General features: G+C 62.2%; 1 protein-coding gene across 4 annotated transcripts in view; it reads left to right on the top strand.

Moving 5' to 3' along the window:
- The window catches only part of PWWP2B (PWWP domain containing 2B), a 30,879-nt gene extending 18,136 nt beyond the window's left edge, over window positions 1-12,743 (top strand). For 3 of the 4 annotated variants that reach the window (XM_036828417.1, XM_036828415.1, XM_036828418.1), the window contains exon 3: window positions 4,647-7,219. In XM_036828417.1, coding sequence (XP_036684312.1) covers window positions 4,647-4,660 — 14 coding nt within the window. In that variant the 3' untranslated portion in view covers window positions 4,661-7,219. Of the gene's footprint in view, window positions 1-4,646; window positions 7,220-11,467 lie in introns of those variants that run through there. The other variant, XR_005016792.1, reaches the window with a different exon arrangement.
- Window positions 12,744-15,569: the final 2,826 nt, after the last annotated feature.

Below are 15,569 nucleotides of genomic sequence, written 5' to 3'. Positions count from 1 at the left end.
CTTTGCTTCCTTCTTCGTGAGGCTCCGTGGTTCTCACTTCCAACGGTGGCTGCTTTGTTTGCGCGTGAGACACTGACGTCACCGCGTTTCGGAAGGCTGTGGTTTGGGGAACAGGCCTTGTCCGTTCTGGTCTGGTGTTGAGCTCAGCGGCCTGGTGATCATCCCGCAGCCCAGGCCCTGTCGTGGAGGGAGGGGAGCCCCGCATCCCCCCATCTTCTCAACAGGCCCCCGGTCTGCAGGCAGCTTAGCCCCGTGAGGGAGCTGAGCCTGGGGTGTCTGACCGCGCTGTGTGGGGAATGGGCTGGGGGCCGCTTTCCGGGCTGGAGACCCCAGGTTGCGATGTACTGCTGGGAGCCCAGGGTGGTGTGGCCTCTGCGCCACGGCACCCTCGTGGGGAGACCCGGCTCAGGTGTTGCTCACGAGGTGCATCGGCGTGGCCCCGTGCCAGAGGCGCCCTCCCGCTGGGTGCCCTGGTGCCTGGACGCTTCCCGGTTAACTTGCTCCCGGCAGGCAGGAAGTGGTGGGGGCCGCCAGGGGAGCCACGTTCGGTGCACGTGGCGTTCGCCTCCCAGTTCGAGGGGCCTCCGGCATCGTGGCTCCCCCCTCAGACGCCTGGGCCCCCGGGCAGCTGTGGGACCGCATGGCCTGTCCCTTCTGGTCAGGGTTGGGGCGGACCTGATCCCTGGGGTGCTGGCCACAGGAGGCGGGGGGTGCTGGGGCGTTGCGGGGCCCTTCCAGGACCCAGGCTAGAGGGAGCGCCACCTCCAGGGATGTGAGGGCAGGAGGGGCCTCCGGGCCAGGACTGGGCTGAGTGGCACTGGGGCGATTCTTGGGGAGGGAGGAACTGGGGGGAAAGGGGTGAGGAAGCCTTGCTGGGCAGTGGAGTTGGTTCCTAGCCAGTGGGTGTCTTCCTCCTGGGAAGAAAAATGCGCTTCTCTCTAGAGGACCACCAGCAGCCTCTTGCCGTGGTCTGTGCCCTTCCCGCCGTTTCTAGGTGGGGTGGGGGACAGCAGGGCCGGGGCGCTCTGAGGGGCAGCTCAGGCTGTCGCGGTGAAGGGCCGGGGACCACGCCGCCCAGAGGGAATGTCCCATTATGACAGAGGGGCCGGTGCGTCCCAGGCAGAGGGCCTGTCTTAGTCTCGGGGGCATTTCCCTGGCTGATAGCTCAAGAAGAAAGTACCGGGAAAGTCCGGGTTTGTCCCCAGAGTTAGCAGAACCCTGCTGTCCTCACAGAGGCCCGGGCCAGCCTGAGGGCTTCCGAGAGCCGGCCGGCTGGTTGCCCCAGGCCGGGACCCATCCCCCTGGGGCCTCTGCGTCGGGGCTTCTGCCTGACCACCAGGGCTTTGGTCATCGCTGCTGTCCCGCGTCCGAGTCCTCTCCGTGCCCCGCACCGCCCCTCCTTGCCTCTCCTGGGGCCTCTGGTCGCTGGGGACTCGGGGGTGGGAGGGCCCGGCAGCCACCACAGGCGGTGAGGACGCTGCCTGGTGTCCGCTCTGTCCTGGGGCACCTGCAGAGGGGAGACCACCAGCGTCAGGGAGGGCCTGTCCCCAGGACTGGCATGTGGAGGGGGTATTTGGCGGCTCAGACAGTTTGGGCAGGAGGCGGTTGGGAATTCGAGAACAAGGTCCAGGATTTTGTTTTATGGTTTCCGTCTTTTTCTTTGCCAAGGGCAGTGTCCCCGGAAACCTGCTGCTGGCAGACACTGCAGAGCCTTTCCTGGAGCCCACCGTCTGCCCAGCCCAGGGTGCTCCCGGAGGGGCGGCCTGTCTCAGGCACTGATGGGCAAGACAGACCCGGCTGCGGGTACTGGGCCCCGGGTCCTGGGTTGGGGAGGGTTCTGGGCCCTGGCTTAGGGCTCTGGGCCCCGGGTCCGGGTGTGGCTTAGTGGACGTCATGCCCAGAGGCTCCCGCTCTCAGGGGTGCCCCGAGACTGGGAGCCCGCCGCCCTGGGTGGACGAGTCTCCTTAGCAGGGGCCTTAGCGCTACACTCAGGACTTAGAGGTCTTTCCCGTGTTTGCTCAGGGTCCTGCCCGGGCCTCATGCCTTGCATCCCTCTGGAGATGGCTCTGGAGCCCCCAGCCCTCTCCATCCGATGCTGAGCTGCTTCTTTGGACCAGCCTGGGGGCCGTGACCGAGCTCCGAGGCGATCGGGAAGCACGGGGCGGGGGGGATGGCCAGAGAGGGGTCCCTCCGGCACACCCCAAGTCGGGCTCCTGGCCGGGAGCTTTCCTTGGAGCCCTGGGGGAGGGGGATGACAGGTTGGAGCCCGAGACCGGCTGCGGCTGGGGCGAGTGTGCGGTCCAGTTTGCTGTGGTCACCGCTGGTGTTTCTTTCCTGGTCGTTGGAATCCTGGGCGCTTTGGATAAGGAGCAGGTCGGCGGCTCCCCTTCCCCACCTGCCGGCCGGGCCGCTAGGCCGCGGGGTCACTGCTTTCAGACCTGGGCAGCGATGGTGACAGGAGAGGCTTGTCTGCCCTGAGGCTTTGCCAGCCCTTCTGCTGACGCAGGGCTCAGGGCCCACAGGCAGCCTCCGGGATGGTGGAAGGCGTTTGCATTTCTCTGCGCAGATGCATCTCCTGGATTCTATATTTTAAAAATAAGTGGAAAAAGGCTTTGGTTCCTATTTCACATTATAGTAAGATGTTCCTGAACATGATATCTTTCCATTGAATTTTTATTTGTAGCAGTGTTACATATGCTCATGGTTTGAAAGCCCACTAGTAACATGAAATGTGTAACGAAAGGATTTCTCTGCACATTCCTACACTTACCTTGCTGTTTCTTCTTTCATGATTTCTCAGCTGAAGCCTTCTTTATGGACTTTTTTCCCTGTGGAAAAGGAAGATTTTGCAACCTCATAACACCCCCTTTTCCTGCCACACGAACACACAAACATGATTTCTGGCTAAATCAAGATTCAGTGTTGATATTAAAAATTGCAGCTTAGGGGCTTCCCTGGTGGTCCAGCGGTTAAGACTTCGCCTTCCAATGCAGGTTCGATCCGTGGTTGGGGAGCTAAGATCCCACGTGCCATGTGGCCAGAAAAAAAAAACCAAAACATTAAAAAAAAAGAAGCACTATTGTAACAAATTCAATAAAGACTTTAAAAATGGTCGACATCAAAGAAGAAATCTTAAAAAAAAAATTGTAGCTTATCCATGTAGATAATCATGAATATATTTTGTTTTTCTTCAGATCTGTTCTCTGCAGAGTTGAATTTGCCTCATTTGGGGTTGTTTATGTATAATCAGTTATTGGTTCCCAGGTCTCTGAGAGAAATCGAAACCTCTCAGTGCCTTCAGACACGTAGGGTATTTGTCTCAGTTTATGATCACTCTGTGAACAAACTTCCCCAAAACACAGTGACTTCAGACAACTCTGCTTGGTTATTTCTCATGATTGTGTGCGCTCCCGGCCAGTGGCGTCGGCCGGGCTGGAGTGTCTGCGGGACTCCTCGCCTGCCCGAGGCCTCGGCCGGGGTGGCCGGCACCTCCCCTCGCACACGCACGCATGCACGCCCGGGCCCTCCACATGGCTGGCGTGGCAGTCTCAGGGCATTCGGGGTCTTGTCACAGCCGCTCACGGCTTCCAAGACTGCAGAAGCAGACTCCCGCTCTCAGGGCTGGGCCAGGCTCCGGCCGGCATCTCTCCCTCCTCCTGTGTAGGAGCGCCTCATGGGTTCGGGTACACCTCCCCTGCCGGGGGGGGGGAGAAGCCGGCTGTGTGGCCGGCAGCCCCCCGTGCGCTCCGCCTGTTCTCGCTGGACTCTAGGCACCTGGCCCTCCTTCCAGGCTCCCTCCTTCCCAGAGCCTCCTGTGACGGCAGAGCTGCGGTGTGGGGAACACTTTCCCCCTGGCTTGCGGGACTTGGGGAGACTCCCCTCCTTGAGATCCCACTGCCTTCTTCAGGGAGGGGTTGGCCCTGAGACGCTGGGCTGCGAGGTCCGCTGTCCGAGGTCCGCTGTCCCTGCTCGAGGATGACCGCCTGGTGGTCAGATGGGAGGTGGGGACAAGTCAGGAAGCAGCGCTGAAGCCTGGGCTCCCCGCCAACCTGGGAGAGGATTTTCTTGTCCAGGGTCTGCCCTCTGCCCCACCCCCGCCCACCCCTGACCCCAAGGGGGTCTCTTTAAGCCAGGAGGGTGCATCTGATGGGGGGGTGGGGCTCCAGGGGTGTCAATCACTCCTCACACTGGGGCCTTCTGAGCCTTGAGCCTGGGGCATGTGCACAGCCATCAGCCCCCCCAAACCCCCAGTCACTCACGGCTGGCAGGACCCAGAACAGCTGGCCTGCCTTCAGCCCCTGTGTGCCTGGCCCAAGGCTGAGGGGCTGCAGGACAAGCCTGTGGTCTGGGTTCGTGGGCCACTGAGGATCCTGCACCTTCCCCGGGCAGTTCAGGGCCCCTGGTAGGTAGGGTGGGCACGGGGGCATGCAGGGGTCAGACACCTGCCCCAGGAGAGGGGCAGGGGCACCAAAGGAGGCGGGACTCCCGAGATGGTGAGGGCTGGGTGAAGCTGAGGGACCACAGAGCCTGAGGGAGAGGCTCAGAAGAGCTGGGTGGGCGCCCTGGCCTGGTGCTTGGACTCCGAGAGGCCTGCCCCCCGGCACTGGACCCTGAGGTAACCTGTGTCCCTTTCTGCTTCCCCCCAGGTCGCAGACAATGAGGGCATGGCTATTCCCCTGCAGCTCCTGACTTCAGGGGTGTCCTCCGCACCCCCGCTCCGTCCCAGGACCCTGCAAGCCTTCTGGCCGGCTGCGCGCAGAGACCCGGCCCGCGGGGTCAGCCTGGTTCGAGGCCTCCGGGGGCAGCAGGTGCGTCTGGCCACGAGGACAGACCCCCAGAGCACTGCGACTCCTCTTGGCCAAATGTATTTATTCCCCCGACGCAGACTTTAGCTTTTCTGGTTTGTGAAGAGCCAGAGCCCAGCAGCAAGGGTGGCCTCCGGGGTCAGGGCGCCCAGGGGAGCAGGGCCGCCTCACCTCCCTGCTGGCTTCGGGACAACCCAGCCCCGGGCGCACGGGGTCTCTGTGCGCTTGACAACCGGCCGCCTCCCCATCCCCGTCCCCCTCCGTGTTCGTCCAGAGCGTGGGTCCCGCTGGGCTCCCCGCACCAGCCCCAGGGCTGCCCTGTCCCCCTGTCCCGTGCGGGGGTGATGCAGTCAGACTTCAACGTGAGAAGGATTAAAAACCTCGCCTGTTCTGTGTAAGAGGGCGTTCCGTACCCCTTTGTGTCACTCTGAAGACCAAAAAGCAAAAAGAAAGGTAAAGAAAATGAGTTCTGCTCTTGGTTTAAATGTAAGAGAACAAAGAGGTGTGCGAGGAAGTCACCCTGGCTCGGGCGCATCTGCGGTGCTGGGGGACCCTGGGGCAGCGCTTATCGCGTGGACAGTGCGGCCTTGGGGACGGGTCGCTTGCGGTCCTCCTTGCCCGAGGGCCGGGTCGTTGTTCTCACTGCTGCCGCACCTCGTCCGGCCCCCCTCAGGGCTTTCTAGCTGGCACGACTTTCCCAGGCAGGACGACGTCTCAGGAGGTGGAGAGTTTTGCTCTGTGTTCTCCCTGTGAAACCTCGACCCCCTGGTTTCCTGGTCGGCTCCTTCAGAGCCGAGGGACATCCCAGAGGGGACGGTGGTGCCTCTGCCTGTTCCTGGCTTTACTAGAACATTCGGGGTGTCCCCGCACCCAGCAGGACCTGCTCCTGGCCAGGCCGGAGGTCCTCTCCAGGATGGAAGAGGGGTGGGACTCCCCTCCCCGTGGGGCCTGGGGTTCTGGGCCTGACTCTTGGGTGCGGGTAGCGGGAAGACGGTGGTTTTCAAACGTTTGGAGCGTCAGAGCCCTTTTCTCAAACAGAATCTTACCAGAATAAACCCCCTAGGAGGAGCTCTTCTGGTCCAGGCCCTCCCATCCTGAGACCCCCCCCCAGAGGAGGGAGGGGCAACCTTGCATGAGTCCAGGAGGGCAGAGAGGGGGTGCAATCCTTCGCCTGCCCTCCCCAACCCAGGGAGCCCCCTTCCTGCCCCTGCCCTGAGGGTCCAGCAGAGCCAAGGCCCCGACTTGGGGCAGGGCAGCCTGGCCTCCGTGTGCAGGCCAGAGGGGCCGTCCAGACCCTCTGTGCCCGCGGTTGCCCAGAGCTGTTCCCCACCTCAAGCCCCGCTCTGCGGCCTTGGTCCTAGACGGCTCCCTTGGGGGCCAGGGGCTGCCATGCCCACCTTGAGGGAGACGCGGCTGCCCTGGGATGAGGCCTGGACTTGGGGAGGAGGTGCCGACGCAGAGAGAGACAGGGCGTTCTCTGTAAGCGAGGCACTGCTCCGTGGAGAAACGCGTGCCTCAGAGTGATCGGGACCCCGGTCCCCCGAGATGGCAGCCTGCCCTGGGCACGTTCACTCCTGACTACCGGCCTGGCTCTCCCAGCCCGGCTCTCCCAGCCCCTCCCTGCAGGCCAGCGCAGCAGGACCAGCCCCAAGGTCAAGTGCGAGGATGGCCACCAGCACATGGGGCTTTGGAGCTCCACAGACAGACGGGGGACCGCCTCTACAGGAGACACAGGCAGTCCCTTGCCCTGGAGTTGTCCCTGGACCGTCCCAGGCCAGCGCCCTCTATGGTCCAGCTGGGCCCGGCCCTGATATGACCCTCAGGCCTGCAGGCTCCCCGGTCCCTTGACCACCCTGCTCCTGATGACCTGATGCCGCCTGGTCCTGCTCTGGGCACTCTCCTGCCCTGGGCTGGGGGCCTCTCCATGCCATGGCCCCAAGGCTCCCCTCCAGCCACCCACTGCTCAGACACCCAGGGCACCCAGGATGGGGCTGCCCCCACTGAAGCCTTCAGGAGGGCAGCTAGGCCGGAGGGGCTAAAGGGGAGCCAAGTCCTGAGCTGGAGGGGCTTCCCCTGGGATAGAAGGGCAGCCCCCAGATGGAGGAGCTGCTGAGCAGCTGGCCAGAGGGCATGAAGCCTGGCAGGTCCCCTCTGGTCTCCCACACCAGCACCACTCTTTTAGTTTCCATGGAAGCCTGGGGCTGGGAGGACCACCGCTATCCCGTTGCTCGGATGGGGGCACCAAGGCCCCGAGACCGCACCACCAGGCGGTCCTGTCCCGGGTCTTTATACGCCCCCGCCAGCTGGGGTGCACTGTCCCCTGGGACAGACAGCAGTTCTGATTGAAAGGGAAGGCAGCCTTTTTTTTTCTTCAGTCTTTGTGACTGTTTCTTTAAGCAGCAAATTGATCATGTTTTCTTGCCAGTTTGATTTCATTGCATCTCACCACGCCCTTCTGTGTGACCGTCATTCTTCTCAGGACCCAGGAGGTAGGACCCTCACCAAGAGCTGGCCCCCCAGACCTGGGTTGATGGCTGGCCCCTGGTGACATCTGGGATGCCACAGTGATGTCCGACCCTCCGCTCCTTCCCCCCACCGGCCGCCCCCCCAGAGGCTGGGCACAGTGGCTGTAGGAAGGGAGTGGGCCTCCAGGGGAGTGGGCACCTTGGGGGGGGGTGGGGTGGGAAAAGCTCAGTGGAGCAGGAAGGCCCCTGCCATTCTGGAAGGGACTGGGGAGGGGTCCCCTCAACAGAGGGACCCCACAAGCACGTCCCAGGCAGGAGGGGCCGGTGTGCTCAGGAGGGGAAGGGCAGGGAGGCCGGGCTGTCAGCGGAGCCGAGGGAGCCGTCCGGGGCCCTCCTGACTGTGGGTCCCAGCTTCCCACAGGTCTCCCTACGGGAGCTCGTCTGCTCCGAGAACAGAGCTGGCCGGGCCTCCCTCGTGTCCCTGTGGGGAGGGTTCTGACCCCTTAGCCTTCCGGGGACCGGGGTGGGCCCCGTGGGGAGCCCTCGCCCCGCCCCCCGTGGCCTTCCAGCCTCCAGCCCCACAGGTCCCTGCAGGCACCCAGCAAGCGCTCGCCCACCCGGTCACACGACCCTGCTCCCCATGGGGCTGGCCGCCCGACCCCCGCCCCTTGGCCAGCTGTCCTCACCTTTGCTGTGGAGCAGGCTGGCCAGTGGAGGACAGCAGGCTGGAAGGCGACAAGTGTGCAGGGCACGTGACTGGCTTTCTGTCACCCTCCCCCCGTTCCTCCAGGGGATGGGGTCTCGCACCCCCTCCCAGCTGCGGCGGGGGGCAGGGGCTGGCGTGGCCGGTGCGGGAGGAGAACACCCTCCTCCCGCTCACTGCCCGTTCGAGGTCCTCCAGCCAGGTGGCCCACTTCGGCCAGTCCGCTCCGTCCCGGAGGCCCGAGCCCCCGACCCCCGATCCACGGTCTTCAGAAGCCAGAGCAGCCAAGGAGGCACGCACTGCGGGGATAGGGCCCACGTGGGGTCCTAGGTCTGGAGTCCACGGTCTCCTTAGCGTGGCCACTTCCAGGCTGAACCCACATCAAGGAGAAGGAAGGTAGAGGGAGGGACACAGGACACGGCCCATGGTGGCCTGGCTCCCCCCGACACCCTGGGGTGACGGCTTACTTTTGGACTTGCGGTGTCCATCTAGAAGGAGCCATCGGGGGGAGGGGCTCCGATTGGGTGGCGGCCCAAGGAGGTGGTGGAGGTGGTCTAGGGGCTGGAGGGGCTTCCCCTGGGAGAGAAGGGCAGCCCCCAGATGGAGGAGCTGCTGAGCAGCTGGCCAGAGGGCATGAAGCCTGGCAGGTCCCCTCTGGTCTCCCACACCAGCACCACTCTTTTAGTTTCCATGGAAGCCTGGGGCTGGGAGGACCACCGCTATCCCGTTGCTCGGATGGGGGCACCAAGGCCCCGAGACCGCACGGCCAGGCCAGGGTGAGGCTGAAGGGGTCCGGGACTTGTCCTCGGGGGGGGCAGCCCCTGCTCACCCTGCCGCCCACCAGGGAGGTCAGCGTCTTCTTCAGCTCTCGGGACTCCATGGGGCGTGCGACTTGCCTGTACCAGACAGTGTGATTCTAGGCATGGGCCTGGACCCCAGGGAGGCCTGGGCTTCCAGGCGGGGGCCAGGTGCTGTGCAGCAGGGGTCGTGGGTGGGGCTGTTGGCCCCAGGATGACCAGCTTCTGCAGCCCCTCAGTCCCCGATCCCCCCTCCCCACTGCGCCTCTGGTCTCCACTCCCCATAAAGCACACAGTATGGGAACCCCACATGCCACCTGCTAGGCTGCTCTTGGGGGTGGGGGGCGGTGAGGGGCAGAGCAAACATTTACGGGGCCCTCACAAGTGGGCCTGCAAGTCGCCACGGTGCCCACATCTCACAGCTGGGGACACTGGGGCTGGGGCATCCCAGCTGGTCCCCGAGTCCTGTCTGCAGGGTTTAAAGGCCCTGCCACCGGTGGTGTGGCCCCCCTGCTGTACCAGGAACCCGGTTGGTACCTTCCCTTTTCTCCAAGTTTTTTTCCTCTGATTATAAAATAATCCCTGTTGGGGGTAGAACATTAGTAAAATAAAGAAAAGCAGAAAAGAAAAGAAAAATCCCCTGCAGTCTCCCACCCCCGTGGGTCTTCTGCGTATTTCTCCCCGCGTGACTCTTCTGGGCATTACCAGATCCTTCCCTGCACTCCTGGCCTCAAGCCACCCAGGAAGCTCTGCTTGACTCCCCTGCCCAGTCTCGCCCTTCCTGCCTTGGGCCTGGGGCGCGTCCAGCGGGCATCTCCACCGCTGAGCGGGAGCTGTCAGTGGTCTGAGGCTGGGGCCGCGGGCACCCAGAGCCTCCCGTGGAGGAGGGAGCCGGCCTCTGCCCTGGCAGTCGTCAGGCCGAGGTAAGGGATGCGGGTGGAGGAGGTGAGGAGGCGGAAACCAGGTGGGACGTGGCCGCCCTGCTGGCCGGTGGGGGCCCCGTCCAGGCCTGAGAGTGGCCGTCGCCTGCTGGGGAAAAGCTAAGTGGCTTGTGCTCTTCCCGCACCCCCAGAACCCCAAGGGAGCTTCCAGACTGGAGCCGATCAGCACCCAGTGGGAGGCAGGGGCCGGGGCTGGGGTGGGCTGCCCACAGCCCCTCGCCCACCTTCTCGGGCTGGAGGCACGTCAGCGGACGCTCCGGTGCGGCCTTGCTGGGCCTGTGTCCCGTCAGTTACATGGTTACCAGGGCCTCCCTTCCTGCCCCGCCCTCGGAGCACCCTGGCAGTGCTGGCTGAGTTATTTTTAGCTCCGCCTGACGCCAGGGTTGCCTTTCACCTCGGAGATCAGAGGCCTTGGGCTGGGCGGCCAGCGCCCTTGACCCTGTACTTTTACGGACTGGCTGGGCATAGAGGGAGGCAGAGCAAGGGGATGTGCCTTCCTTCCTGGTGTGGCTGAGGGCAGGGGCCAGGGGCCCCAAGCCTGGGGGTGCGGCCCGGAGAGCCCGAAGCTGGGGTGGGGGTCAGAATCCTCATTCTTCAGGAAACTGAGGCTGAGGCCTGAGCAAGTGGACCCGCCCCTCCTGGGGGTGCAGGTGGGGATGGGGTGGGGATGGGGGTGGGGATGGGGGTGGGGTGGGGATGGGGGTGGGTGGGGATGGGGGTGGGGTGGGATGGGGTGGGGATGGGGGATGGGGGTGGGGATGGGGTGGGGTAGGGATGGGGTGGGAAGTCCTGGTCAGCTCAGGCTGCGTTACAAAGTACTACGGACACTTATTTCTCCCAGGGTGGAAGGCAGAAGTCCAAGGTCAGGGTGCCGGCTGATCCAGTGCCTGGTGAGGGGCCCCTCCTGGTGCACAGATGGCGCCTTCTGATGACTGAGAGAGCCTGGTCTCCCCTGGGGAGGACACTGTCCCTATTGTGGGTGTCTCACCCTCATGATCTCATCGAAACTGAATTACCCCCTAGGGCTCCTCTCCAAATACCGTCATGTTGGGGATTATACGTCACCATGTGGATTTGGGGGGTGTGGACACGAGGAGGCACCCTGGACTGGGGCGGTGTGAGCTGGGCCTCAGGGAACAGCCAGGAAGGTGGCAGGAGGAAAAGCGGGTGCCGGGGGTCTTGAGGGAGCCGGGAGGACGGTGAATGGACCTGGACCCGACCTGCCGGGCACTGGGGAGGGGTGAGTGGGGTGGGGGAGGCCCGAGGATGGGGTCCAGGAAGGAGTCCTGCGAAGGGGGTGGGGTTGCAGATGAGTGTGGCAGCACGGGGGCGGGGGAGGGCAGGCTGGGGTTCAGGCGGAGCCGAGCCGTGGCCGGGCTGCTGGGGCCCGGGTGCTGGTCCTGCACGGGCCTGGACGGGTGGGGCCCGTGCGCCCACAGGAGGAGGGTTGGGGGGGGCCGCCTGCTTTGGGGAGAAAGCCTTGCCGGTCCCCACCGGCTGCGTCAGCCCCTCCTCCCCCTTGCTCCTGCCCCCCCGGGTTTCCGGTGGGAGCAGCATGGGGGATGGCCCGGCACAGGCCCCCGCGGGCGGACGGGAGCTCCTCGCGCAGGCGGGAAGGGGCTGTGTTAGGGCCACAACCGCGGTGACAGTCACCCAGCCTTTGGGCCCCTAGTCTGGAGTCAGGCTCAAGCACAAAGCTCCTAATGGCCATTGGTCACGGAGAGAACGGCCCTAAGGAACTCCGTCGTGTTTTTAGGGCGAGGACTCACGACAGGAACCGGGGTCAGGAAGCCCTTCAGTCCATCTCGTCTCCCCAGGCCAGAGGCACCTGGTCATTCCAGAGCCAGATTGACAGAGACACCGCTCTCATCCCATCAGACCCCCCCATCACAGGGTGCGATTCAGCGGGTTTCAGGGCGTTCACAGGTTGTACCGCCGTCACCACAGTCGGTTCCAGAGCCTTCCATCACTGCCTTCAGCCACTGCCTGAGCCCGGCCCAGCCCCCGAGGCCTCACGTCCGAGTCCCGTCCCCGGGGAGTCGCCCAGCTTGGACGTTCACACAAGCGGGTCTCGTGGTGCGTGGACTCGGCGCCCGGCTTCCCCCCCGGAGCTCAGCGTTTGCAGCGCCCACACTGCCGCCTGCGTCAGGGCTCCCCTCCGTCGTGGGGAATAGCGTTCCCTGGCTCGGATGAGCCAAGTTTTGTTTGCCCCCTTTTCTGTCGTGGACACTTGGGTTATCTGCCTTGTGGCTGCTGTGAATACCCCGTGCAGTCTCGGGTGACATGTTTTCATCTCACCTGGGTACACGGGGTCCTTACCTCCTGGGATTCACTGTCTCAGGTGACTTGCTGAGACCCTGCTCCCTGGTTTCGTCTGAGACGCAGGCTCCTGGCCTGTGGCCCAGCTGCCTCCCCGGCCTCCCCCCACGCCCAGGGTTCCGTGCCCCACCCCACCCGAGTGGCTGCAGAGAGGGCAGTCGTAGGGTGGGCTCCAGAGAGGAGGGGCACAGGCCTGACTGGTCCTCCGTCACCCGGCTCCTGGCACGCTGTCCAGAGATGCCTTCCCATCGTCCGCCTTGCTGCAGATGCGCCAGCCCTTCCGGACGGTCCCCGACCAGCAGCTGCCCTGTGCTGAGTAGGGGCCTCCTGGCCATCACAGCTCGTCCCACTGGTGCTCGGGAGGAGAGCGGCAAGGCGGTGAGGTCCCCTCCCGCAGCCAGTCCCAGGCCCCCCTGGCCTGGCGTTTGGCGACGGGGCCCCGGAGGTGCCCAGGCCCAGCAGGGACGACCCTACAGGCGCAGGCTGGGTCCACCCCACAGGCATCGCCTTCCCTTGATTGGCTTTTTGTTGCACCTGCTGTGGAGCCCTACATCAAGGACACAGGACAAAAACTCTGGAATTAACCAAGCCCCCATAGCAACTGTTGCCATGGGCTCTCCTAACCTAAACCGGACAACCCCCCACTCCATATTAGGTAAAATAATCACCATGTAGTAACCTTGTAGTATCTTGACCAATCACCTAATGCCATCCTGCCAAGCAGGAATTTTCTTTGTCTTGAGGCTATAAAAGTTGGCCACTAGCCCACAAAGGGGGCTGGCTCTCCCTGGTCCATCAGGAAGTCGGCTCTCCCTGGTCCATCAGGAAGTCTGTCCGCTGGATTCACAGCGCCCCTCACTAACTCTGCTCCTTGTTCTCAATAAACTCACTCTCATCTAAAATACTTCGTGTCTGGAAATTCTTCTTCCAACAGGCGCGTGGACCACAGCACTGCTTTCCTGGCGAGCCCCCTGCGTGGATGGCCTGTCCGTGTCCGCATAGGCATTTCCGGGGTGGGGTCATAAAACCCTCAGGGACCTGGCGTGTGTGTTTGCTGGGACATGGGTGCACCCCTGGCCCAGGGTCTCACGTGGCGGCTTGGTTTCTGCAGGAAGGGGAGCGCAGCCCTGCTTTCTCAACGTAGCAGAGGATTGTAAATGTGCTGTGCAGGCATTCCACGCGGTGAGGCTCCGCTAACCAGAGACCTTTCCTACAAACAGCCATCACTCTGGGCTCAGTCCTAGAGGAACCCTTTCTTTCTGGGTCACATATTGTGCATTTTCCCCTGAAATATTTCACGTGTTAGGTCCCAACTTCAAACACATTAGCTCTAAAGTAGACTATGTTTAGCTTGATTTGAATTTGGCTCTGAGTTTTTAAAACAGAAAAAATTCCTGCCAGAACTATGTTATCTTAAGAGATAACATGGTTGATCTTTGGCAAGAAAATGTCTCACTTTCTTCAGGTATTTGTGGTTGGGTTAGTATTTACTGGGAGTGGACATTGTTTCACCCACCAGGGAAATGTCTAGAACATTAGGCAGATGTTGCACATTGATGCAGGTACTCAAATACTTTATCTCTTTTCAGAAATGAGCTTTTTGGTTTAATTGCTCTGCACGTACTGGCTGAGATTAAACCACGTGTGCCTTCAGAACGGAAAACCCTGCAGAAGTATTTAGATCCATCTGCAAAGCTGGGAATGGACCCCACTGGGCAAGCCCTAGAGCGGGGCTGTGTGCCTGGGCGTGTGTGCACGTGTGTGAGTTGCATCAACACAGAATTGCACTTTCAATGTGATCGTTCCTTCCTTTCAGGCCACTGCTGAGGTGCCCGCTGTCTGTGGCCATCACTAGCAGTGGAGCCCTGGTCTGCGGTGCTTCCTGGACGCCCTGCTCCATTCACCAATGGGGAGACTGGCTGTTGAGGGGCTGGCCTGAGCCTGGGCCACTGTTCCCAGGTCCTGCAGGGCTCTAAGGGACCCCCTTTGGTAGCCTGGGGATAATTTTTTCATATTTAATAAACTTTTAAAAATTGATAGACTTTAGGGCATTCCCTGGCAGTCCAGTGTTTAGGACTGCACGCTCTCACTGCCGAGGGCACAGGTTCAATCCCTGGTCGGGGAACTAAGATCCTACAAGCCACGTGACGCAGCCAAAAAAAATAAAATAAAATAAGAGACTTTATATTTTAGAGCAGTTTTAAGTTCCCAGAAAAATTGGGCAGATGGTACAGAGCCTTCCCATCCCCCTCACTGTACATCCCTTATTACTCACACCTGGCACCAGTGGGATACATTTGTTGCAGTTGATGAGCCAACATTGATACATTGTTATTAATCAAGCCCAAGGTTCACATTAGGGTTCACTCTTTGAGTCCTACACTCCACGTTTTTGACAAATGCGCATGACAGTACCCACCGTTACAGTAGCACACGGAATCATTTCCCTGCCCTAAAATCCCCTGTCTGCCACCATTTATTAATGTTTTCAATGAGTAAAGACACATAGGATTTCAAAGGAAGCAGTTATTTTTAAAATAATTATCAAAATATTAACACAGCAGCCGCGTGGGCTCCGTGCTGATCTGGGTGAGGAAGCCGAGCTGCTGAGGCCACCCAGGCTGGGGTCGTGGTGAGCGTGGAGCCCTGTGCTTCCTGGTGCAGGTGAGCGCCAGTCACCGCGGACGCTCCTGGGGAGGGAAACGCGCAGTTTCGGTTGAGCTCAGCGAGGCTAAGACGCCGTTTGTCCTGTCCACGTTCACCGGCCCCTGAACCGAGGGTCCCTGCTCTAGAAAAAACTTCAGAAGCTGGTGAACCGGGAGAACACAGGCCAATGGGAATAGAAAATGTGTTTTCAAAACCAAATCTATGTTGCTTTTGGAATCTCCCTCATGACAAGTAGCCAAGTGGGTCTCAGATTTCTCTGTTTGCACAGACGGCTCTGAGTGAGTTCAATGATCTCACGTTGACAGAAAACGGGTTAATTAGGAGAAGTTGATCAGGCTTTGCAGGAGGGAGTGTAATTAGCGCCCGTCCACGTCCACACCGCAGGCAGGAGGGTTGCATGTCAGTGTCTTCCCGGGACCCGAGAGCTGCTGCCTGAGCCGGGAGAGGCTGTAGGGCGACCACCGTGCCGCTCCCAGGGGTCCAGCAAGCAGCCGGCACCCCGCCGTCCCCTCACCACCCGTCCCCCCGGGCCCCGTGACTCCCCCTGGTGCGCAGGGCAGCGGGGTGAACGGCGCTGTGCCACCATGAACAGGCGTGGGCTGGGCCTGGGCCACCGGTGCTGTGGGGATGGACGCGCAGCCTCGGAGGCCAGGACGGCGACGCCTTCACGGCTGCTGGGAAAAGGCCGCTGGGCTCGAAGGACCAGAGCCTCGGCGGCGCGGCCCTGTCGGCTCGGTGGCCCCGTGGCCAGCGTCAGCCCTCGGTGAGCAGGTGCTCGGGGTCTCTCCCCCTCCGCGCCCCCTGCCCAGCCCAGAGTAGCGCCGCGTGGCCTCCTGCTCTCCCGCCCCCGCCCAGCCCTTCCTCCCGTTTTC

This window comes from Balaenoptera musculus, chromosome 16 (assembly GCF_009873245.2).
Source record: "Balaenoptera musculus isolate JJ_BM4_2016_0621 chromosome 16, mBalMus1.pri.v3, whole genome shotgun sequence".
Lineage (NCBI taxonomy): Eukaryota > Metazoa > Chordata > Mammalia > Artiodactyla > Balaenopteridae > Balaenoptera > Balaenoptera musculus.
Note: the sequence above shows the minus strand (reverse complement) of the source record. Positions and strands in the feature narration are given on the sequence as shown.